Source organism: Schistocerca cancellata, chromosome 11, assembly GCF_023864275.1.
Source record: "Schistocerca cancellata isolate TAMUIC-IGC-003103 chromosome 11, iqSchCanc2.1, whole genome shotgun sequence".
Lineage (NCBI taxonomy): Eukaryota > Metazoa > Arthropoda > Insecta > Orthoptera > Acrididae > Schistocerca > Schistocerca cancellata.
Genome location: NC_064636.1, coordinates 42,431,725 through 42,448,509, shown reverse-complemented (window position 1 = coordinate 42,448,509; position 16,785 = coordinate 42,431,725). Strand labels below are relative to the sequence as shown.

General features: G+C 43.2%; 1 protein-coding gene across 1 annotated transcript in view; it reads right to left on the bottom strand.

The window, feature by feature from the left end:
- The window catches only part of LOC126108164 (uncharacterized), a 193,784-nt gene that overhangs the window by 131,437 nt on the left and 45,562 nt on the right, over positions 1–16,785 (bottom strand). The window contains exons 6-7 of the mRNA XM_049913407.1: positions 10,663–10,764; positions 2,752–3,018 (exon numbers count right to left, since the gene is read on the bottom strand). Of these exons, the coding sequence (XP_049769364.1) occupies positions 2,752–3,018; positions 10,663–10,764 (369 nt within the window). The remainder of the gene's footprint in view (positions 1–2,751; positions 3,019–10,662; positions 10,765–16,785) is intronic.

Below are 16,785 nucleotides of genomic sequence, written 5' to 3'. Positions count from 1 at the left end.
ACACAACGGTCTTCCCTCTCAGTAGTGCCACGTGGCCATCCAGAGCCCAGTCTGTTTGTGACCGTATACTGTTGTGACTGCCGCTGCCAGGAATCCTGTACAGTGGCTACATTGCTCCCAAGTCTTTCTGCAGTATCGCAGAAGGAACATCCGGCTTCTCGTAGACCTATTACACGACCTCGTTCAAAGTCAGTGACGTGTTTTGATAATGGCGTCTTTGTCCCTTAAAGACATTCTTGATTGACATCGACTCACCGAACCCAATCTCAAAGTAACTAATGCTCACAACCGTTACAGCGTGTATTTAAAGCAAACCTGATTCGCACCCTCACAGTGGCAGTATTAAAGTGCGCGTCATTTACGACGGCGGCCGTGTTTAGGTTCGTTCTGCGCATCTGACGTCACAAAACACAGTCGGCCAATGAACAGAGGACGACGTTGCCAGAGCTCGACTGCAGTGCAGAGCACGAATGAGTGTCTTCAGTTTTAGAAACGTTCAGTCATAAATAGAGTAACTGAACAAAAGCAATGTCCTGATAGCAGACTTTCTTTTATAGAAAGTTTGGAAAAAGCATTCTTTATACCAATTGCTTCATATTCTATTAATTAATTAAATCAAACAAGCAATAAGCCTCCTAATTCAGGCGATAGCAAGGAAAAGTGTTTCTATCATTCTCACGAACCACTTTTTCGCAATAAAGAACAGTGGTAATTGTTTATTTCCTATTGTACTTCGACGAAAAGTGAGTAGTTCGTAGTCATATCAACAGTGTTTGTCGGAATTTTCTGTGATATTTTCGAGTTCTCCACGAGTTCTGTGGAATGAGGAGCTGGCTTAGTGTAAAAGTTAAGGTGTTTGGCTGCTAAGCAAAAAGTTCTGAATTCAAACCTTGTTTGCTGCTAAATTTTTTCTTATTTAAAAACAATATCGAAGTGTCTTACTTCATGAATTTTATTCATTTGAATGTAATTTTCTGAAATTTCTAGTTCTTTGTCTCTTCGTTATAATCATAATAAGTTTATCTAATTTTGTCCTCCAATATTTCTTTTCACAGCAATTAAAAACAATGAAAAGGCGCACATACAATATTCATGTTATCTGTTTTGTTTGTACATCTTCTCTTCCGCAGTCGCTGTTTTACTATTCATATTGAGATATATCCTTTTGAGACAGTATTAAAAGTAATATTTAGAGCAGAATTTCGGCTCGTACATTCCCCAGCTACTGGATTGTCTGACACAATTCTTTGCTTCGCTGCTTTGGCAACATCATATTCAAAGTTTTCGTCGACTGATCTATGTTTTGGCAAGTATTTTCTGTCCGTTGTGACAAACAAAAATCGTTTGCGCACTGCGCCTCACTGACAATATATTTTAGTTTCTATGTTTTATTACGTCTACAATTCAGTTTGGTGTACTTTGCCAACTTTGTTTTAATCAGAACGCTTTAGAAAAAAGTTTGTGTAATGGTTTACTACATTTAATGCCGCACAATAACTGTGTCGAACATCGAAACAAAATTAAGTCATTTATGGGGGGAATGTATCAGTCGAGAAGATGTGTAAAAATCAAATTTTTGGGCCAAATAGTTTTTGTGAAATCGAATGATAAGTGTGTCACTGCAGTCGGAACACCACATTTCTGCACAGGCGAGCAGTGCAGTGATGACAAAATTACGCACAGCGCAGAATGCGGGGAAGCAGGTCTCTGTAGCAGCGAAAGGGTTAATGCGGCCGTGGTGGCTTTACTTCATAAACTGCGCGCTCCCCCCTAAACGTAAGTTTGCGAACTATATACTATGCTATGGCGCTGCTTCTCTTGGCGCGTGCGTCGTTTGCAACTGGCAGTGCAGCAATCTCCCGCGTCTGGGCGGGTATGCACGAACTGCCAAGATAAAAGAATTGAACTATAGTGCCATTCTTATGTGATTGGTGCAGAATCTGAATAGACATCGTCTTTCAGATGGAAAAATGCACCTATCAACTTTCGCTTATGCTCCACACCACCTTCTCGGTGTTGTAATTTTTTTTTCTGTCAGTGTATCAGAGAGAGGTGATTGACATGAGTTCCAAAAGAAATCCATTGGAATTCGATTACTCGTCAAATAGTACAATTCTCGAGGCTGTCAATTCAACTAAGTACCTGGGTGTTAAAATTACGAACAACTTCAGTTGGAAATACCACATAGATAATATTGTGGGGAAGGCGAGCCTAAGGTTGCGTTTCATTGGCAGGACACTTGGAAGATGCAACAAGTCCACTAACGAGACAGCTTACACTACACTCGTTCGTCCTCTGTTAGAATATTGTTGCGCTGTGTGGGATCCTTACCGGGTGGGATTGACGGAGGACATCGAAAGGGTGCAAAAAAGGGCAGCTCATTTTGTATTATCACGTAATAGGGGAGAGAGTGTGGCAGATATGATACGCGAGTTGGGATGGAAGTCAGTAAAGCAAAGATGTTTTTCGGCGTGGCGAGATCTTATTTACGAAATTTGAGTCACCAACTTTCTCTTCCGGATGCGAAAACATTTTGTTGAGCCCAACCGACATAGGTAGGAATGATCATCAAAATAAAATAAGAGAAGTCAGAGCTCGAACAGAAAGGTTTACATGTTAGTTTTTCCTGCACGCTGTTCGGGAATGGAATGGTAGAGAGATAGTACAATTGTGGTTCAATGAACCCTCTGCCAAGCACTTAAATGTGAATTGCAGAGTAATTGTGTAGATGTAGACAGAGAGAGAACTCACCATAGGCGGTCTGGCTTGCATCACCCTCTGTACCTCAGCCGCCCCAGGAGACACGTCCGCCGCGTCCACCGCATCCCCGGGCCTCTGCCGCTGCTGCTGTGCCGAGGAGACCACTGTCGCCGTCGACGACGATGACGGCGAGCTGGCGTCCACGCTGCGCGACGACTGCACCGTGTCGGCACCGTCCGATGCGACGCTCCCGCCGCGACCGCGCTGCGTGGGCGGCCGGTTCTGCCGGAGGGCCTCCGTGTCCGACTGGGTGTCGTGCTTGTGGGACATGTCGAAATTTTATTTTCATTTATTTATTTATTCCATGTGATCTGATGGTACACAGTGTGTTGCAGATGTCGGAAAATATCATTTAACATTGTTAACATATATTAACATAGGCCTATAGTATCCTAATGTATTATATTGCTCAATGTTTTCAATTTAACACAAACAGCAAGATTACTGTTCTAAATATTCATTTACAGAGTAAAAACAGTGACACAACAAATATGACTTCACGGCTTTGATAAATTTTATGCTGTCTTCGATGGACTTAATACGAGTGGGAAGATTGTTGAACAGTTGGAGGCCCATGTGGAAAGCTCCCTTTTTACACAGTTGAGTGTTTGTATGTATAACATGCAGGTTTGCGTTTTTGCTGGTGTTGTGTTCATGTATTACATTATTTTTTATGACTCTGGGGTCAGTTGGCACTATGTGGTTTCTGAAAAATTTTAGAGTCTCAAGAATTTAGAGGCAAGGTAGTGTAAGGATTTCCAACTTCCTGAAGATAGGTTTGCAGGAGTCTCTGGGTTTGCTCCCAGTAATAATCCTCATTGCTCTCTTCTGGATTTTTAAACAATCACAATAAATTGTAAGAGTGAGAACCGCTGATGACCCAGGATAGAGTACAACACAAAACATAAACCGGTACGAGATGAGATGGGCTGGTAAGAGGATAAACACCTGCTAAAGTCAGAAAGACCACTATGTGCAATGAATAGCGCCTCACATGAAATGTGGATATGTGCAACAGAACGGTAACAGCAAAAGGAAAGACACTAACAGTATTCAATTACAAGATTAGTGGTGAATGTCTGGAAAGCATCACATTCTGTGCATATCCGGAGAAGAAGCGACATAACGTGGGAGAGAGATGTGTGCCGAAGGCAAACTGAACCCTTGCATTTGTTGCAATGGTTCTGGGAAAAGCATTGCTTCTGGAAGGGAAACCACATGCATGACGCTAGGGAAACGAATTATAGAGTACTATTCCAGAGTTTGGTGAACACTAAACATTGAATGAAGTAGCAGACGAGCTGCTTCCATCGTAACAAGTAACTATAGGCTGTATGAAAGTGTAAGAGGGATTTTCAAAAATGTTTTCACTGTCTTTTTCATTAAAAACACAGTTGATCATGTGTTGGTTACCCTATTATCATAAAGTGAACTTAACTCTAAGTTTAGCAGTGTATGGAAAAAAAGACTACTCACAACGTTATAAATATATTACAGTTTCCTACTTAGTATTTTCCTGAAGTATTCTGGATACAACCTGATTGAAAAATATGAGTCTAAGTGTCAGCAGAAGGCATTTTCGAAAACAAGGTTACTGGTTCTCTAGTTGCAAGGTTCCAACAAATGCATAATACCACAAAACTAAGCATAAAAGACATTAAAAGCAATTTAGGATCAGCAGCACATGATCCCACGTGAGGTTAGGACCACTACACTGTACAGTGATTTAAAGCTGACTGTTAGACTTGGACAAAACTGAAGATGTTGAAATTGAAATGCAGTTCTGTCAAAAAGAAATCTTATGAATGACAGAGCCACTTATTAAAGATTTGTCAAGTTAGAAAACACATTTGAAGTGGTGCAATGTGTTTAAAATCCTCAGAAAAATCAGTATTGCTACAGAGCAAGGTGAGTACCGGGTGATCAAAAAGTCAGTATAAATTTGAAAATTTAATAAACTGCAGAATAATGTAGATAGAGAGGTAAAAATTGACACACATGCTTGGAATGACATGGGGTTTTATTAGGGGGAAAAAAAAAGTATTGCTAGACGCGTGAAATATCTCTTGCGCGCGTCGTTTGGTGATGATCGTGTGCTCAGCCGCCACTCTCGTCACGCTTGGCCTCCCAGGTCCCCAGACCTCAGTCCGTGCGCTTATTGGCTTTGGGGTTACCTGAAGTCGCAAGTGTATCGTGATCGACCGACATCTCTAGGGATGCTGAAAGACAACATCCGACACCAATGCCTCACCATAATTTCGGACATGCTTTACAGTGCTGTTCACAACATTATTCCTCAACTACAGCTATGACCGTGGACATATTGAGCATTTCCTGTAAAGATCATCATCTTTGCTTTGTCTTACTTTGTTATGCTAATTATTGCTATCCTGATCAGGTGAAGCGCCATCTGTCGGATATTTTTTGAACGTTTATATTTTTTCGGTTCTAATAAAACCCCATGTCATTCCAAGCATGTGTGTCAATTTGTACCTCTCTGTCTACATTATTCCGTGCAGGGATAAAGAAGAAATAAGAAGAGTTGAAGAGCAAAAGAGAAATATTCACTTTAAAAAGTGTTTGGGACAACTTTTCAACCTATACATAAAAGAAGCAAAACAAACAAACACCATCCGGACAAGCCTCGAAGGCCCTACAGTACTGACCAGCGGCCATGTCATCCTCGGCCCTCGTCCGCCGCTCGTGGTCTCGCGGTAGCGTTCTCGCTTCCCGAGCACGAGGTCCCGGGTTCGATTCCCGGCGGGGTCAGGGATTTTCACCTGCCTCGAGATGACTGGGTGTTTGTGTTGTCCTCATCATTTCATCATCATCCAGGAAAGTGGCGAAATTGGACTGAGCAAAGATTGGGTAATTGTACGGGCGCTGATAACCACGCAGTTGAGCGCCCCACAAACCAAACATCATCATCATCCTCGGCCCTCAGGTGTCACCAGATACGGCTACGGAGGGGCATGTGGTCAGCACACCACTCTGCCAACCATTGTCAGTTTTCGTGACCAGAGCCTCTACTTCTCAATCAACCAGCTCCTCAATTGGCGACAGCACTCGGCAGACCCGGACGGTGACCCACCCGAGTGCTAGCCGAGCACGACAGCACTTAACTTCAGAGATGTGACGGGAACCAGTGTTACCACTGTGGCAAGGCCAGTGGCATAAAAGAAGTGAAGACGTAAATAAAAGAACGGTTCAGAAGTGAGACAAAAATAAAAACGTACCGATAACAGGATTTTCTATGACTTTGCTATCCTTGACGAAAATGAGGGAGAAAGACAGGACCTGTTGAAGGGAGTGAACAGTCAAGCAAGCACAAATTATGCATTGAGAATAAAAAACCACAGAAAGACAAAAGGGTCGGGTTGTTTGGGGGAGACCAGACAGCGAGGTCATCTGTCTCGTCAGATTAGGGATGGACGGGGAAGGAAGTCGGACGCGCCCTTTCAAAGGAACCGTCCCGGCATTTGCCTGGAGCAATTTAGGGAAATCACGGAAAACCTAAACCGGGATGGCCGGACGCGGGATTGAACCGTCGTCCTCCCGAATCGAGTCCAGTGTCTAACCACTGCGCCACCTCGCTCGGTAAGACAAAAGGGATTAGGAGTATCAGAAAAGATATTTATGGTAAATTTATCATCAGAGTTGTAGAGGATGTAGCAGACATACTGAAGGAAACTGCTACCTCGGAAGCAAAACAACACACGATGGATGAAGGAAGGGGGACAATAAAGGCCAACTAGCACAGGAAAAAGAGAGAATTCTGAGCCAACAGATATAGAGGGATCGAGTTTAGTTCGTCAGTTTTTTTTTATTTTCAACACATTTTCTTTACTATTTATACCCACAATTGATATAATGGGAAAAATATGTGTAACTTTTATTAAATTTACAATGTTATTTGGCAGTCTACTAATTTTTATTATCACAAATAATATAATATTCTTACCTATCGACTAGTAAACGACCAAACGCATAAACTGATACTGAAAATGTATGCTTGTCCGTGTCGTCCAAACAGTTCGTATTTAATCGAAAGAGAACGAGAAATTGCTTATCGGAAGACCCTATTAAAATACACTCGATACTGCATAACCAATTATCAGTGCCGATTTATAAGGAAATACTGCATTATGCACGGATTGCTTCCAAACTATCGTCTGAAAGAGAGGTTTCTGAAAATGTTAACAAGGTTTGTTTTACCACAGAAAACATCAAAAGACCTTGCGTACGCAGTGCCATATAACTTTATGTTTCCCACGTTATTACGAAAAATACCGTCCTGCAACTTGTACTCGTAATGTCAAAAACGACGATTAATCGTACATCTTTCGAAAGCCGTCTGTGCCGGTCAAAACTTGGAGGTAACAAGTCGTTCTGGGCTACTTCCAGGTATAAGGGATTTCTCAAATCACGGACAAGCATACATTTTCAGTATGACTTTATGCATTTTGTCGTTTACTGGTCGATACTTATGATTATTACATTATTTGTGATAATAAAAATTAGTAGACTGCCAAATAACATTGTAACTTCAATAAAATTTCATGTGATTACACATATTTTTCCCATTATATCAATTGTAATATAAATAGTAAAGAAAATGACTGTCGAAATAAAAAAAACTGACAAACGGAACTCGATCCACCGCTCCACCGGCTCGAACGCCGACCACCTTTTTTTTAAAAGAAAAATTGTCGTATACTGTTTGTCGAGTTTGTTCAGGGCGGACGTCTGATGACACCCGTTCAGTTTGTTCGACGATCTGTTCGCTCAGTTTTTTTATTATAAAGGGAAGCTAACGCTCTGACTGAACACGCTGAGCTACCATGCCGGCACCACTCGGCTGAAGCCAATTCACGGTTAAAATGGCCACGCACAGATATATATTCGACGACCAAAATTATCTTGCAATTCTCTCAGTAACGCTCCAGAAGTACGCGCTACGGCTTCCACATTTTGTTCTCCTCGTGGGGTGACTGGAATTCGAGAGTAGGAAAAGGAAGAGAAGGAAACGTAGTAGGTGAATATGGGTTGGGGCTAAGAAATGAAAGAGGAAGCCGCCTGATAGAATTTTGCACAGAGCACAACTTAATCATACCTAACACTTGGTTCAAGAATCATGAAACAAGGTTGTATACATGGAAGAACCATGGAGATACTAAAAGGTTTCAGATAGATTACATAATGGTAAGACAGAGATTTAGGAACCAGCTTTTAAATTGTAAGACATTTCCAGGGGCAGATGTGGACTCTGACCACAATCTATTGGTTACGAACTGCAGATTAAAACTGAAGAAACTGCAAAAAGGTGGGAATTTAAGGAGATGGGACCTGGATAAACTGAAAGAACCAGAGGTTGTACAGAGTTTCAGGGAGAGCATAAGGGAACAATTGACGAGAATGGGGGAAAGAAATACAGTAGAAGAAGAATGGGTAGCTCTGAGGGATGAAGTAGTGAAGGCAGCAGAGGGTCAAGTAGGTAAAAAGACGAGGGCTAGTAGAAATCCTTGGGTGACAGAAAAAATATTGAATTTAATTGACGAAAGGAGAAAATATAAAAATGCAGTAAATGAAGCAGGCAAAAAGGAATACAGACGTCTCAAAAATGAGATCGACAGGAAGTGCAAAATGGCTAAGCAGGGATGGCTAGAGGACAAATGTAAGGATGTAGAGGCTTATCTCACAAGGGGTAAGATAGATACTGCCTACAGGAAAATTAAACAGACCTTTGGAGAAAGGAGAACCACTTGTATGAATATCAAGAGCTCAGGTGGAAACCCAGTTCTAGGCAATGAAGGGAAAGAATAAAGGTGGAAGGAGTATATAGAGGGTCTATACAAGGGCGATGTACTTGAGGGCAATGTTATAGAAATGGAAGAGGATGTAGATGAAGATGAAATGAGAGATATCATACTACGTGAAGAGTTTGATAGAGCACTGAAAGACCTAAGTCGAAACAAGGCCCCGGGAGTAGACAACATTCCATTAGAACTACTGACGGCCTTAGGAGAGCCAGTCCTGACAAAACTCTACCATCTGGTGAGCAAAATGTACGAGACAGGCGAAATACCCTCAGACTTCAAGAAGAATATAATAATTCCAATTCCAAAGAAAGCAGGCGTTGACAGATGTGAAAATTAACAAACTATCAGTTTAATAAGTCATGGCTGCAAAATACTAACGCGAATTCTTTACAGACGAATGGAAAAACTGGTAGAAGCCGACCTCGGGGAAGATAAGTTTGGATTCCGTAGAAATGTTGGAACACGTGAGGCAATACTGACTCTAAGACTTATCTTAGAAGCTAGATTAAGAAAAGGCAAACCTACGTTTCTAGCATTTGTAGACTTGGAGAAAGCTTTTGACAATGTTGAGTGGAATACTCTCTTTCAAATTTTGAAGGTGGCAGGTGTCAAATACAGGGAGCGAAAGGCTATTTACAATTTGTACAGAAACCAGATGGCAGTTATAAGAATTGAGGGACATGAAAGGGAAGCAGTGGTTGGGAAGGGAGTGAGACAGGGTTGTAGCCTCTCCCCGATGTTGTTCAGTCTGTATATTGAGCAAGCAGTAAAAGAAACAAAAGAAAAATTCGGAGTATGTATTAAAATCCACGGAGAAGAAATAAAAACTTTGAGGTTCGTTGATGACATTGTAATTCTGTCAGAGACAGCAAAGGACTTGAAAGAGCAGTTGAACGGAATGGACAGTGTCTTGAAACGAGGATATAAGATGAACATCAACAAAAGCAAAACGAGGATCATGGAATGTAGTCGAATTAAGTCGGGTGATGCTGAGGGAATTAGATTAGGAAATGAGACACTTAAAGTAGTAAAGGAGTTTTGCTATTTGGGGAGCAAAATAACTGATGATGGTCGAAGTAGAGAGGATACAAAATGTAGACTGGCAATGGGAAGGAAAGCGTTTCTGAAGAAGAGAAATTTGTTTACATCGAGTATAGATTTAAGTGTCAGGAAGTCGTTTCTGAAAGTATTTGTATGGAGTGTAGCCATGTACAGAAGTGAAACATGGATGATAAATAGTTTGGACAAGAAGAGAATAGAAGCTTTATAAATGTGGTGCTACAGAAGAATGCTGAATATTAGATGGGTAGATCACATAACTAATGAGGAGGTATTGAATAGAATTGGGGAGAAGAGGAGTTTGTGGCACAACTTGACAAGAAGAAGGGACTGGTTGGTAGGACATGTTCTGAGGCATCAAGGGATCACCAATTTAGTACTGCATAGCAGTGTGGAAGGGAAAGATCGTAGAGGGAGACCAAGAGATGAATACACTAAGCAGATTCAGAAGGATGTAGGTTGCAGTAGGTACTGGGAGATGAAGAAGCTTGCACAGGATAGAGTAGCATGGATAGCTGCATCAAACCAGCCTCAGGACTGAAGACCACAACAACAACAGCATGGAGAACTACGATTGTACGAAGTTTGCAGTAAATTCTCGTACCAAATGTTGTGGCCTCCCCTCGTCAAAATTTTAATCACGCAAATAATATCACATTCCCTCTCAATCCATAAAGTTTAATTTTGTTTCCTCCTCCCATTGTGGGTGCTTATTTTTTTATGGTCAGGCTGTGTAACTGAGGATGTTGGATGGAAGCTCTCCTCCCAGATGAAGAGCTCCACACAGGTTGGTTGGTTGAATTGGGAGAGGGCAGCAAACAGCAAGTTCATCGGTCCCATCGGGTTAGGCAAGGATAGGGAAGGAGGTCGGCCGTGGCCTTTCAAAGGAGCCGTACTGGCATCTGCCCGAAGCAATTCAGGGAAATCGCCAAAAACATCCCATACAGTAAACGTAGTCGTTGCAGGACACATCGAAGCAGTCACAGGACTGGTAACGGGAGGAGAGGTAGAGCAGAAAACTCACCTGCTTGCCGTGGTAGTAGGCCTCTGGGTAGCTGGCCTGCTGCCTCGCCCTGTTGGTCTGCTGGACATTCTGGTAGATACCGGCCGAGGAGTTCGCAGGGACCTGTCAAAATGTCAGTCAGTATTCTTCAGCAGAGGCTCAATCCTGGCAGCAGACATGAATGGCACATCATCACAAATAACAATTATCCCTCACACACACACACACACACACACACACACACACAGAGTCTGTTGTCAACAGCATGATGGGTCTACAGCAGGAATGACAACTAGTAGCCAATGGCACACAGACACTGACAAGAAGCACGTCGTAGTAGTAGTAGTAGTAGTAATAGTAGTAGTATGGTATTCTGTCTTACAGCAGGTCTTGTCGTGGGTTAAGCCTCTTCCACTTTGGCTGTCCATAGCCAGTCTTTTCGTTTCTGAATATTTGTCTCCTTTGATAGCCGGCCAGAGTGGCCGAGAGGTTCTAGGTGCTACAGCCTGGAACCGCACGACCGCTACGGTCGCAGGTTCGAATCCTGCCTCGGGCACGGATGGGTGTGATGTCATTAGGTTAGTTAGGTTTAAGTGTTTCTAAGTTCTAGGGGACTGATGACCTCAGAAGTTACGTCCCATAGTGCTCAGAGCCATTTTTTTCTCCTTTGATATTGCCCAGCATTTGATATCTTCTTTTTCCTCTTTCCCTTTTTCCCTCCACATTCCTTCTATTCCCTCCTTCAATAAACAGTCCCTCCTCAAACAATGTCCAATCCAGTTCCGTTTTCTCTTTCTGATGACTTTCAGCATGTTTCTTTCTTCTTCAACTTCTTCTTAATACTTCATTCCTTACTCGGTCTTACCATTTCACTTTTTCCACTCTTCTCCATATCCACATCTCTAGTGGCTCCAATCTTCTTTCATCTTTCTTCATCAATGTCCAGGTCTCCACACCATACAGCACAACACTCCATATGTAATGTTTCGCAAGTCTTTTCCTCAGATCTTTGTTTAGTGGTCCACAAAGTAATTCCTGTTTCCTCTCAAATCCTTCTTTTCCCATTGCAATTCTTTTCCTAATTTCTGTTGAGCAATACATATCATCCATTATTACACTTCCCAAGTAATTGAAGTGATTCACTTGCTTTATTTCTTCTCCCCCCCCCCCCCCCCCTCCCCCTTCTCATAGGGCATTTTCTCCCCTTTCCTCCAATGACCATGCTTTTTGTTTTCTTCTTGTTAATCTTTATTCCATATTCTTCTAATTTTGTGTTTAGACCATCTAACATTTTTTCCATCTCTCTTGCAGTCTCTGCCATCACAACCACGTCGTCTGCAAATCTTACACACTCCACTCTCTAACACGTGGCAGGTGGATGAGACTTGCAAACTCACACCGAGCGAGGTGGTGCAGTGCCTAGCACACTGGACTTTCATTTGGGAGGACGACAGTTCAATCCCGCGTTCAGCCATCTTGGTTTAGGTTTTCTGTGATTTTCCTAAATCACTCCAGGCAAATGCCGGGATGGTTCCTTTGAAAGGGCACAGCCGACTTCCTTCCCTAATCTGATGAGAACGATGACCTCGCTGTCTGGTCTCCTACCCCAAACAACCTGCTGGGAAGTAACATCATCAGTAGCAATCATCATGGGAGCCTAATGTTAATGTATCCACATGCAGAGACACACAGACATCACAACTGGAGCATACCACAAAATTTGCTGTCACAGCATGCATTATGACACTTGCATTCCTGCAACTTCACACATAACATATGTACGATGACTACCTAGATGCAACCACCATTGCACTTGAGAAAAGTCTCGTGACTGCTGTAGCACAGGCACTTCCTGGTCAGCTGACACTTGTGTCATGACTGACACATGATGATTATGTTCACGTACGGAGATTACACAGTACTACGAGGCCAAAAGAAATGCACACTATTTATTTTTAAATCCATCTTTTATTCTAGAGGTTTGAAAGTTTTACAGTGTGTAGATACATCCATTAGGAACAATATTTTCATTTCTCCACATAATTTCCATCCCTCTCAACTGCCTTGCCCCATCTTGGAACGAGTGCCGATATACTCGCATGGTAAAATTCTAGACCAACCTGTCGGATCCACTGTTTGGCAGCGTGCACAAGGGAGTCATCATCTTCAAACCTTGTTCCGCGAAGAGAGTCTTTCAGTCTTCCAAAGAGATTATAGTCACACGGAGCCAGGTCAGGACTGTAAGGCAGTGTTTCAGTGTTGTCCATCCGAGTTTTGTGATGTCTTCCACGGTTTTTTGACTGACATGTGGCTGTGCATTGTCGTGCAACAGCAAAACACACTGCTTTTGCCGATATGGTCGAACACGACTCAGTTGAGCTCGAAGTTTCTTCAGTGTTGTCTCATATGCATCAGAATTTATGGTGGTTCCACTTGACACGATGTCCACAAGCGAGAGTCCTTCGAAAGCAAAAAACACCGTAGCCATAACGTTTCCAGCAGAAGGTGTGGTTTTGAATTTTTTTTTCCTTGGGTGAATTAGCACTATACCACTCCATCGATTGCCTCTTCATCTCTTGTGCAAAATGAGGGAGCCATGTTTCATCACCTGTCACAATTCTTCCAAGAAATTCAACTCCACCATTCTCGTACTGTTCCAAAAGTTCGTTGCATACCATTTTTCTTGTTTCTTTGTGAGCCACTGTCAACATCCTGGGAACACACCTGGCACAAACCTTTTGTCAGTATTCTGAAAACGCTTCCTTCCCCTATCCCAGTGTAGCGTGACAATTCGTTCACTGTGATGCGTCTGTCAGCAGTCACCAATTCGTCAACTCTCCGCACATTGTCTGGAGTGTGTGCAGTAGGCCGCCTGCCACTTCGAGGACAATCCTCAATATTGCCGTGCCCGCTTTCATCACGTAACCTGCTTGCCCACCGACTAACTGTACTGTGATCGACAGCAGCATTTCTATACAGCTTTTTCAACCTCTTGTGGATGTTTCCCACTGTCTCCTTTTCACAGCACAGGAATTCTGTGACAGGACGTTGCTTCTGACGAACGTCAAGTGTAGCAGCCATCTTGAAGACATGCTGTGACGGCGCCACTCACGGGAACAGGTTGAACTAAGTTTCAGAACAAGCGGGAAGGATGTATCTTCACACTGTAAAACTTTCACATGTGCAGAATGAAAACTGTATTTTTACAAAAATAGTGTGCATTTCTTTTGGAGTGACCCTCGTAGTTTTGCAGTGCGGAACAGGCATCTCGTTCTATAGAGTCCATAAGAGTCACTGCATATAGCATTACTTTAGAATAATGTGATGTGGCACTGTGTGAGGGTGAGACCAACCACAGAATAAAATTTGCACCCCCCCCCCCCCTCCCAGGTTCTGGCTGTGGAGAAGGGCTACCACAACCACTCATTCACAGGACCATACTAGCTAACAAACACAATACCATAATAAATGTAATAAGAAAGCCTCGAGGTACACAGATCTCAGATTCTGTCGCTGCAGTGAGAGACGGTCACAGGTAGCAGATAACAACAGCAGTAAAAATCACGGAGAGACCCTCGGGCATCAGCACAACAGGTGGGCTTTCGTACAACCTCCGGCCGTGGGCTCGGCTCTAATCGGCCACCGGCAATGGAATACGAACCTTCCTCAATGCCACAACTCGTAACAGCTGTTGTCCGTAACTGACTTCCAATTTCACTTCTGAGATACATAAAACAGAACAGAACAGTAAGACAGGGACACGAGATTTGTCTGACACAGGACAGGTCACCGAACGACACGAGAGTACGGGGTGCACTCCGACAGGACGGGACGGAACACCGCGCAGTGCCGCGCCGGTCCGTACCTCTATTGTGGAGGACAGCGGCCTCACCAGCTGCAGCGGCAGGACCCTCCCGGAGGGCGGGCGGCGGGTCACCTTCGGCTGCGCGTCCTCGACGGTGAGCTGCCGCTCCACTTCCCAGTTTTCCCGTGGGCTTCCCGGAGCCTCCTTCGGCAGCTGTGTCCACACACCGTGGTGGGGGTCGAGGAAGTGACAGAAACACAGTGAGCACATTCGTGAACCGGGCGGATAGGTAGGGGAAATTCCAGATCTACAGCCACTCAAAGTGTACGTGATGTCAGGGTCCACACACACGGGGATGGGCAGAGTTGTGAAAATGCTGAAGAGACGTGTCTATACAGCGAAGTTGCTAACAGGTAATGACAGCAACACTAAGTGATAGGTACTTCATCACAGGGGTGGTCAGATTTTTCACAGATAAACAGTTTTGAAAGAAATAAAACAAGGCAAAACAACAGTCGTGTACTGAGAGGGCAACAAAATCTTCTGTGAGCTTACAACCACATTTGATTTTGTCAGCTGCTGCCTACTTCTTAGTAAATTAAAAAGATATGTATTCAAGAGTATTGTTTTGAAACATTTCACACTGTTTCTCGGAAATAAAGCAAAATGTAGGTTTCAGAAAATTATTTCTAAGACTGCAGAAAATATTTTTTCAGGGCATTCCACAAGGTTCAGTTTTAGAGCCAGGCCTGTTTTTATTTTATATCCGTGAGTTACCCATAAATTCTCTTTTATTTGGAAGACACATTTCTCACTTAATGAAAGTGGTCGAATACACCGCATTCTCCCAGAATATCTAGAGCACTAGTTCAACATAAATGGATTACAGTTCAACAAAGCATAGTCACAACTACAATTGAAAACTTACCAGTCAAAAAAGTCACTTTCAAGTTACCCACAAAAAGCAGGAGCTTAAGGAACTGGATTATGTGAAATTCCCAGAAATACATTTGGGAAAATAACATCCAAATTGGCCTTCACATACACATAGCACTCACTCCGTCCACGAGTGGCCTACCGGGACCATCCGACCGCCGTGTCATCCTCAGTGGAGGATGCGGATAGGAGGGGCGTGGGGTCAGCACACCGCTCTCCCAGTCGTTATGATGGTATTCTTGACCGAAGCCGCTACTATTCGGTCGAGTAGCTCCTCAATTGGCATCACGAGGCTGAGTGCACACCGAAAAATGGCAACAGCGCATGGTTGCCCGGATGGTCACCCATCTAAGTGCCAACCACACCCGGCAGCGCTTAACTTTGGTGATCTCAACATACACATAGAGTAGCAAATAAATAAATAAATGAAAATTAAGCAGTTCGGTAAGAGGGCCCGTGAGCATAGAAAATTTTAGTGTATTCTCAGATACGGTGTCAGAATATCGGTTGTAAAAACATCCTGACCAACAGGGGCGGTACGCGACTGTCATGCCTCATCGGTGACAGGGACAGTACACGAATGTCATGCCTGACAGCTGTCAGTGTATGCAGGCTCAACACGAGCTGTTTCTGAGTGAACATTGAGAATGGAACTGTGTGTGAAGATCTTCTGGACTGGGGTATCTCTCAAAAGGCCACTGTTGACAGCAGCACATGAAGCTGTGCAGTTCCAGTTGGCCAAACAACTCAGGAACAGCTCATGGGGGGAACAAGACACATAGTTATATCTGGGAAGTCACAATTTCACCTCTTCCTCCAGACAATGTGAGGCCCGATGACACATCAAACCCATACTGTGTGGAGGATGTGATTCACCCCGGATGTGATTCTGTGACATTTTGGCTGTGTTTTTGTATTGTGACATGGGGCTATTCATTTGAGGTTACTGTGCATCAGGATATTTATCTCAACCATTTTGATGACCAAGTGTTAATGTTTTTCTACATCTCCACTGTGTGTATACTAGGACTATTGATATTTTTAAAAATATCAGGAATGCAATATATCAATTTTTAAAAAAATATCATTATCGCCCTCAATATATCGAAAAAAATTATTGATATCTTGACGGAAAATATATCGCTGTACGAGCTAAAACAAACATTGGCTGCACACTGTAAATATTCAGCCAGTTTTAGAGCTGTATATCTGAGTATTGATTTGCCCTTCAATATATCCTCTCTTCCCGTTACCCACCAAGCCTCAACCTCCGCTAATTTCAAGTTGCCGCCGCTCATACCTCACCTGTCATTCAATAACATCTTTGCCTCTGTACTTCCGCCTCGACTGACATATCTGCCCAAACTCTTTGCCGTTACCTATGTCTGCTTGTGTCTGTATAT